This window comes from Herpailurus yagouaroundi, unplaced genomic scaffold (genome assembly GCF_014898765.1).
Source record: "Herpailurus yagouaroundi ecotype Mexico unplaced genomic scaffold, PumYag 530, whole genome shotgun sequence".
NCBI classification, from domain to species: Eukaryota; Metazoa; Chordata; class Mammalia; order Carnivora; family Felidae; genus Herpailurus; species Herpailurus yagouaroundi.
Window position 1 is genome coordinate 4459705 of NW_024412747.1, and position 9467 is coordinate 4469171.

The window sequence follows — 9467 nt, forward strand, 5'->3', positions numbered from 1 at the left end:
ATCACTGAAGCTGGGTGGTGGGTGGTATATGGGACTCCATTATTCTATATTCTCTATACTTTGGTTTATATGAGAAATCTCCGTAATAAACACTTTTCGAAAAAGATTATCCCAGCGTTTCTCACACACAGAGATGTTCTTAGGAAATTGAAAACTGCTCTTTAGAGCTTTTAAAAATTTTCCTACAACTTAAAAGTTATATATACTCAAAAAAAAAAACAAACAAACCAACCACACATTACACATACTCATAAAAATCTAAAGAAAGAACAAAAAGAGGCCAAAAGAGAAAAATGTATCCACAGTCCTGACATTCAAAAATATATTCAATTTTTAACATTTTGGTGTCTTTCCAAGTATAAGCTTTAGTGATACATTGTGGTGATACTGTATATGAATGAGGAATTTTTAGCATGCATGTTTAGGTTATACACACGCATACATTCAACACATACCATGCATGTATTATGTACCAGGCATATATAGGCATACCTTTTTTAAAAAGATTATTTTATGTATGTGTGTGTGTGTGTATTTATTTATTTAGTGTTTATTTATTTTTGAGAGAGACAGAGTACAAGCGGGGGAGGGGCAGAGAGAGAGGGAGACACAGACTCCTAAGTGGGCTCCAGACTCTGAGCTGTTAGCACAGAGCCCAACGTGGGGCTTGAACCCACAAACTGAGATCATGACCTGAGCCAAAGTTGGACACTTAACCGACTGAGCCACTCAGGCGCCCCTAGTTTATTTATTTACATTTTTGAGAGAGGGAGAGAGACAGCATGCATGTAGGGGAGAAGGAGGGAGGGACGGAGGGAAGAGAAAGGGAGAGAGAATGAAAGAGAATGAATGAATATCTTAAGCAGGTTCCACACTCAGCATGGACCCTGACTCGGGGCTGATCCATGACTCTGGGATCATAACCTGAGCTGAAATCAAGAGTCAGAGGCTTAACCCACTGAACCGCCCTGACACCCCTAAAGATTTTATTTTTAAGTAATCTCTAAACCCAGTGTGGGGCTAGAGCCTACAACCATGAGATCAAGATTCACGTGATCCACTAACTGAGCCAGCCAGGCGCCCTTATGTAGGCATAGTTTCTCATGTTCTAGCTAGAAAAACAAATCTCAGGGAAACAAACGTTCACAAGCCTTGGTTTTAGTTTATCTGTCTTGACATTTTTCTACAACCATACTACATGCTTTCTTTTATATGGTAAAATTTTGTTTAAAAATACATACTGATGAAAGTTTTAAATTCGCAGCGGACTTGGAAAACATGACAAGTGCTGAACGCATCACAATTCTTCAAGAGAAACTTCAGGAAATCAGAAAACATTATCTGTCATTAAAATCTGAAGTAGCTTCCATTGATAGGAGGAGAAAGCGTTTAAAGAAGAAAGAGAGAGAAAGTAAGTGTTAACCTTCCTTTACTTAAACCAGCAGTTTATGACCCTACAGTTAGATTCATGTGAGTTTATGTCTGGGTCTTCGGGCAAGATCTTTAATTGCTCTGCCTTATTTTCCTCATCTATAAAATGGGAAAGAATTTAAAGAAAAAATGATCTCAAGTCACAGGTCACAATGTTCACTTTCATGGAGTTTATAGATAGTCTGCTTTAAAAAACAAAACAAAACAAAACAAATAAGATTTCAGATAGTGAACAGCACTGTGAAGAGAGTAATGTGAAGGCAGAGATTGGATGGGTTGTGTTAGGTTACAAATGATCAGGACATGTTCATTGAGACCTGAATGACCAGAGGAAGCGAGAGAAGTTAAATCTGGGGGATAAGAGTTCTCTTAGTCTGCCAGGGCTGCCATAACGAAGTACCACGACTGGGGTCTTAAACAACAGGAAACGTATTGCTTATCTCCAAATACTGTCACGTTGGAAGTTAGGGCTTCAGCATAGAAATTTGGGGAGACACGGTGCTCAGTCCATAAAAGAGTCCTGGGCAGAGAAAATAGTATTGGAACTTTTGACATTTTGGGGCTGGGTAAGTCTTTGCTGATGGGGTGGGGGGCGGGGCGCTGGGCAGGGGGGGCGGGGAGAGGTCTGTGCACCGCAGGATGCTTAGCAGCATCGCTGGCCTCTACCCACTGGATGCCAGCAGCAACCTACAGTTGTGACAACCAAAAGTATCTCGAGACATTTTTCAGGTATCCTTTAGGGGGCAAAATCACCCCAGGGTGAGAACATCTGCTATGAGGGAATACATTTGGTGCCTTTCGGAAGCAGGAAGAAAATCATTGTGGTGAAAGCAGTACAGACATCAGCTAGGTAGAGTAGGCAGAGGCCGACTCCTGTGGGGCCTTATAGGCAAGGATGAGGGGTGGAGATTGTATTCTAAGTGAGACAGAGAGCTGTTTCAAAGTTTTAAACAGGGAAATGACATGGTCTATTCATAGTACTTAAAGATCACCTGCTGTGTAGAAAGCAGACTCTAGAGGGGCAGGGGTAGAAGGAAGCAGTGTCTGTGGATTAGGAAGCCCATCGCAGTGGCTTTGGGGAGCGGGCGACAGTGCCTTGACTGGGGTACTTGCGGGGAAGATGGAGAGCAGTCCGTGTTCATAGCGCTTGCTGATGGGTATGGTGTGGGTGGAGCAAAGAGGAATTGAGATGATTTGTAGGTTTCCAGCAGGAACAAATGGCTACTTGGTGCTGACTTTGGAAACCGAGGAGGACCTAGAAAAGGTAACATTGTGGGTTGAGGAACACAGGATCAGACGTTTTGTTTTCACCATGTTACTTTTTGAAATGCCTAGTAGGCATCCAAGTGGGATGCCAGGTAGACAGTGGGGTACGTAAGCATGTAGCTCAGCGGGAAGGCAGCACTAGAGAGAAAATTTTTAAGTCCTTGCCTGGCCATAGTACAGTAGTTAACTGTAAGCGGTTTGTTAAGCCCCAATACTTGAGTAGATCATCTAGAAGACAAATGTGGGTACAAAAGAAGGAGAGCTGGGGCAAGCCAGCTTTTACAAGTAGGGCTGAGAGGGAGAAGACTAGCAAGACGTGAGGAGTAGCCTTGAATGAAGAAAACCGATGAAGGTGGCCAAGAGTTGAGGAGGCCAGTGGTCATCTGTGCCAAATGCTGCTCAAAGGCCAGCAAAGCGGTCAGTGGCTGGGCCGTGCTGGAATCATCGGTGGCCTTTTTGAGAGCATGTACTGTGAGCTGTGGAGGTGCAGAAGCTGGTCTAAAGCTGATTCAGAAGATAGGGGGAGGCAAGGAAGTAGAGATGGTGACTCTCTAGGAAAAATCTCACGTTTGCTATGAAGGGAACAGAGAAAGGGGACCCTAGGGGCAGGGGTGGGGGGACAAAGTCATTGCAAGCTTATGATTATGCTTCCCCAACCGTCCTCTGTTTCCACTGCTCCCATCTCTGATGAAAATCAAAGCACTTTGATTTTCATTTTCTTTTTCTTCAGAAGAATGTTCTTCGTTCCCTTTTCTGCTGTTGTGATAAGTCCTATACCTCTCCACCTTTGTCTAGGCTTTTTAATTTGTGGAGAGACTGAAAGTCTGGGTCATGGAGTGATTCGAAAAGAAATTAAATGTTAATATATAGAAAGTATATACAGAAGCATTCTGTCAAAGGAAGGGGATCAGGGTTTTCTTTGATAGGTAACCATTTTTTTAAGTTTATCTTGAGAGAGAATGCACACACAAGCAGGGGAGGGGCAGAGAGAGAGAGGGAAAGCGATTCCCATGTAGGCTCCACACTGTCAGCACAGAGCCCAGTGCGGGGCTCGATCCTGTGAACCATGAGATCATAACCTGAGCTGAAATCAAGAGTCCGATGCTTAATCGACTGAGCAGCCGCCTAGGCGCCCCTCCCCTGATACATAACCATTTAAAAATAATTAAAAATCAACTATAAGCATACTATTTAAATTCTTGTGCCAGCGCTCCTTATTCTTCCATCGCCTAAGCCTTGTTAGAGTGTTTTCATGTAGTAAGATGTCTACCCAGAAACAGCTCCTCCGAAACAGTGTTTGTATGTGTGGTTACCATAGATTCTCTGTAGCAAGTGATTCTTATAAATGGATGCCTTCCCTGGGGAGTTAGCAGTAAAAGTCAGTTCCTAAATACTATGTAAAATATCAGTGGAAAATGACTATCTCAGCTGTTCAAAGAAATGCAAATCAAATAGGATACTATTCCTAGCCAAAAAAAAAAAAAAAAAAGTATAATTGAAACCAGTGCTAGGAAAATACGGTGAAATTTATATTTTATGCATTGCTGGAAGCATTGGCACAATTATTATGGAAAACAGTTTGACTATGTATTTGGAGAACTAGCTAATTCCGGTTCTAAGAAGTAGGTCCCAAGGAGAAATATGTGATGATAAAGAAGTTTGTCATGGTGATATTTATAATAACAGATAGAAATTATTTCAATTGTATTATCAAGTGATACATTGCATGGAATAAAAAGAAGTAGACATTTAAAATTTTATTTGTAACGCTCAAAATATTTATTATATTGTTGTTAGCAACAGGAAGACACTAGAATTAAATAAGTTAAAGTTCATAAATACAATGGAATACTATTCAACTTTGAAAAGAAAGGTAGATCTGTATACATACCAATATGGAACAGTCTCCTAAGGTAAGTTGTTAAGTGTTAAAAAAAATAATCAAGAGGGGTGGCTGGGTGGCTCAGTCACTTAAGTGTCTGACTTTGGCTCAGGTCATGATCTCATGGTTTTCGAGTTCAAGCCCTGCATCAGGCTCTGTGCTGACAGCTCAGAGCCTCGGCCTGCTTTGGATTCTGTGTCTCCCTCTCTCTCTGCGCCTCCCCTGCCTGCATGCTCTGTCTCTTTGACAGTAAATTTCATATTAAAAATTAAAAAAAAATTAAATAAATAAATTAAAAAAATAAATAATCAAAAGTCAAACACTATACTATGGTGCTTCTACTTATATTTTCAAAGTAAAGTTATAGCTACATATGTTAAATTTGCATATCCTATCTCTAGAGGCTGGAGAGGACATTCCTCTAGAACAGGGATTGGAACATTTTCTGTAGAGACAGTTAATAAATATTTTGGCCTTTGTGGGCCAAGGGGCCTCCTTGGAACATTTGACCCTGCCATTGTAGGTGTAAAATCTACCATAGGCAGGAGGTAAACAAATGGGCGTGGCTGTGTTTCAATAAATTTTATATATATATATAGTTTATTTAAGTAATCTCTGCACCCAATGTGGGACTTGAAGTCACAACCCCGAGATCAAGAGCCACACACTCCGACAACTGAGCCAGCCAGGCACCCTTCCAATAAATTTTTCTTATCAGAGACAGGTGAGACAGCTCTTTCTGCCCATGCGCCTGTCCCAGTGCTTTTAATAAAATCACCTTTTTTATGCCAAACAAACAACAGGTGGGCCAGATTTGGCCTTGGGACAGTAATTTGCCAGCACCTCTACTAGAGTTTTGAAGACTGAAGCAACTGGTAACAACAGGGAAGTGAAATTTGGAGGACTTAGGAGGGTTTTCATGAGGCAGAGATTTGCTTTTCCACCTTAAATTCCTATTCTGAAGGAATTTCTTTTACCTTGTGCATGTATTCCTTAAAACATTTTGTTTTTCAAATATTGATTTATAGGGACACCCGGGTAGTTCAGTTGGCTGAGCATCTGACTTGAGCTTAGGTCATGATCTCACACGGTTTGTGAGATTGAGTCCCACATCGGGCTCTGTGCTGACAGCTTGGAGCCTGGAGCCTGCTTCGGATTCTGTCTCACTCTCGCTCTCTCTGCCCCTCCCCACTGTGCTTCCATGGGCTCGCTCGCTCTCTCTTTCTCTCTCTCTCTCTCTCTCAAAAATAAATAAACTTTAAAAAATACTGATTTATAACAATGAGAGAATTTCCCTGAAGAAACTAACGGATGTGTCATTTGCTTTGTATGCGAAGTGCAGGAAAAAGCAGTAGTCAAGCCGTGGACCCTTTTGTTCCAACACTAAGAATCACTCTCATCACCCTTTAAATTTGTAAGAAACTCTAAACACAGAAAGATGCAGGAACTAGGAGGAAGGAAAAGATTTTTGGGTGGATTACCACTTTTTCTTATTGGATTCAAAGTTCTTTTTGATGTTTGTCTCACTGTTGCAAAGTCGATTCTTGGTTTTATTTCCGTGTCTTAATAGACTGGGTGCACAATTGTTTTTTTCCTAATAAGATCGGTGTGGGAGCGGCATTCCCTGATCTGTCCCTTTTCCTTAACTCTGTATTTCAGGACTGTCTAGAGCTACTTGAGATACACTGGTTTTTCCTTTCTTTACATCATGGCATTGTGACCTTCGGACTGCTTTTGCAGGCTTGAGTGATTTCAGAGAATACGACAGGCTTTTAGCTTACGGGGCTGGTGTTTTCTTTCTGTTGTCGTATGTACGTTTATTAAGCCTTTGGTTTGGTTTCCCCTTTCTTCAGGTGCTGCTACGTCCTCATCCTCCTCTTCCCCTTCATCCAGTTCCATAACAGCTGCTGTTATGTTAACGTTAGCTGAACCGTCAATGTCCAGCGCATCACAAAATGGAATGTCAGTTGAGTGCAGGTGACAGCAGGACTTGCTAAAGCACTTTGCACTTAATGGCTGTTGAGGGCCACGTCTTTTTTTATACTGCACAGTGGCACAAAAAAAAATCAGACAAGCACTATTTTATATTTAAAAATTGTTTCTTGACAAGCTGACTTGGCACTTAAGTGCACTTTTTTTATGAAGAAAAAGTACAATGAACTGCTTTTCCTCAAGCAATAATTGTTTCCAACTTGTCTGGGAATTGTGTGTCTGGTAACTTGAAGGCCTTCCACTGTGGCAAATGGAGGCTTTTCACTGCCTGTAGAGACAATACAGTAAGCATAATTGTTAGGTGGGCCGGAACATGTCAAGATAACTTACTGTATATGTATTCCCTTGTATTTTGTTAAAGCTGGAACATTTGATATTTTTCCATTTATTTATGAAAAAATACGAACCTATTTTCATTTGTACGAGCTAATTGTTTTTTAAAGCAAGTCACCTTAAGGTGGCTTTAATTGTATAAGTCAAGCACATGTAATAAATTCCAAACCTGCAGTTAACAGGATATTAGACATCAATCCTGGTAACCAAATATTAAAGATTCTCTTTAAAAAAAGACTGAACATGTTTACAGGTTTGAATTAGGCTAAAAGGTCTTGCAGTGGCTTTTCATGCCCCTTCAAATTGGAATGGAACTACTGTACTTTGCCATTTTTCTATAAATCAGTATTTTTTTTTAATTTTGATATAATACATTGTGTGAAAAAAGAAAATGGCTAATAAACTGTATTAAATCTTAAACAATGTATAAAGATTGTACTTAGCCAGTTCAAAGTGTATATTTATTCATAATGAATTATAACAGTTATATTTTTGTGTTTTCTTGTAAATGTTTCTTTTTCCTTAAATACAGATAATTCATTTGTATTGCTTATTTTATTATGAGCTACAACAAGAGGACTTCAGGAACAAGTAAACTGTATTAGTATGGTTCCAGTTGTTGATATGAACTGTCTCAGAAGGATGGTTGTTATTTTAAGTATAAATAGCTAATCGGGGTGGTAGGCCTATAAAATTAAATGCCTTGTATAAAATCCAAAATGAACGCAAACTTGTTTTCACTTGTATTGACTTTATGTTGTATGATTCCAATCTCTGTTCTGTTTGGCACTTGTATTTAATTCTACACCTTTGTAAGACATTTGTATATTGCGGATGTGTTCATTCAAGCTATTTAATACCTGGCACTGTTAATACACAGTACTTTACTGTACAGACTGTTTTACCGTTTTAATTGTAGTTCTGTGTACTTTTTTTGGATGGGGCTGGCATGTTTTATTTGTTTTCTGGCAATACGACATGTGAGAATTTCGAAGCGTTTTGTTGTAGATGCTAACGTGTCAGAATCCTTTACATTCAACTTTTCTAAGAAAAGCATTTTCAGTCTTGTAGTGTGTGCTTACAGTAACTAATTTTGTTGAAAATGGTTTCAAGTTATTCAAATTTGTACAGGACTGTAAAGATTTGTTGACAGCAAAACGTTGAAGAAAAAGCTTATAGAATAAAAGCTATAAAGTATATATTAGGATCTGCAAACAATGAAGAATTATGTAATATATTGTACAAATGTAAGCAAAGGCTCTGAAATAAAATGCCATAGTTTGTGAATCCTTGATTTTGTTTCTAAAAGATTAAGTAATTTTAGTTCATTTCTGTATGTGATGATTGACTGGAACATACATCTCCAGCCTGTATTATCCAGAAGGGGTTAATTGACATACCAAAAAAAGGGAATATTATACCTATAAGAATTAAAAGTCCATTAACGAGATTCAGGATTTATTAGGCATTTTTATATCTTTGTATATACACTATAGACTATTTTGCTTGAGTCTGAATATGAATATTCATTCATCACTTGGAGGTTTGTCTAAAGAAAAAATTTTTATTTTCTTTAACATGTGGAACCATTACCAGCAGCTTTTTTTTCTTTTTTCTGTGTTACAATTTCATTGGACTTTTATTTTTAGTGCACTCTGCCCCACTGCACATTGGAATCATCTGGACATTGTTAAAACAGTGATCAGTACTCCTGTGCCCTGTTGGTGTCGGGCGGGGAGGGGGGCGGGGTGGGCAGTGGAGGCCATCCTCCCATCCCCCCACCTCTAGACCCTCAGAGTTGTATTCAGTTGGTCTAGGATGGTACTTGGATTTAGATTTTTTAAAAGGTCTCTGGTGATTTAATATGCATCTGCTTTTTTCCACATTAAAAAAGATCAGTATTTAGATTTTTATGCCTCATTTAAATGAACTTTCCACCTAGAGGCAATCCTTTCTAATTTTTAAGGCCTAAAAAGCTCAAATGTATAGTTTTAAAGCACCTTTGGGATGACCCTGTATTTATTGTTACAGAAATTTGTTTAATGGATGATTTTTAAACTGTTGTAGGACGGTGCTTCCCAAAATGAAGTCTTAGAATACCGGTTCTGGGAAATGCTTTGGGAATTCATTGCCAAATATATATGCTATATATAGCATTTTTTCTTCGCAGAGATTCGGTGTTGGCATATTAAAAACCGAGAAGGCCTATGAAGAGACCCCTGGCTAACTTCCTTTACCTACTGTTTTCACTCTTACCTGATCATGAAACCCTGTTTTTCAAGGAACTAATATCACGTACTTTGTGTGTTATAGAAACAGTGATTCCAAATTTTGTTGGAATTGAGGTTTATACTCTTGGGCCTCTCTGCCTTCCTGCCTGTTGTGAGAATTCATGGTATTACCAGAATTTGACTCAAATTCTCCTCTGGTTACCTAAACTATAGTTTATCAACCTAGTTACAATGGATGGAAAAATTAAGATAGATGTTTCTTATAGTGTTCTCCAAAACCATTTTTTTTCTCCTGAAATAACCTGAGGGTCAGGTCTTGTTAATTTTCTTTT

At 39.2% G+C, this 9467-nt stretch overlaps 1 protein-coding gene across 6 annotated transcripts in view; it reads left to right on the plus strand.

The window, feature by feature from the left end:
- Positions 1 to 9467, plus strand: part of ARID4B (AT-rich interaction domain 4B) — a 156671-nt gene that overhangs the window by 145097 nt on the left and 2107 nt on the right. For 4 of the 6 annotated variants that reach the window (XM_040465020.1, XM_040465024.1, XM_040465025.1 and 1 more), the window contains one exon: positions 1265 to 1411. In XM_040465020.1, the coding sequence (XP_040320954.1) occupies positions 1265 to 1411 (147 nt within the window). Of the gene's footprint in view, positions 1 to 1264; positions 1412 to 6432; positions 8199 to 9467 lie in introns of those variants that run through there. The other 2 variants (XM_040465023.1, XM_040465026.1) reach the window with 1 other exon arrangement.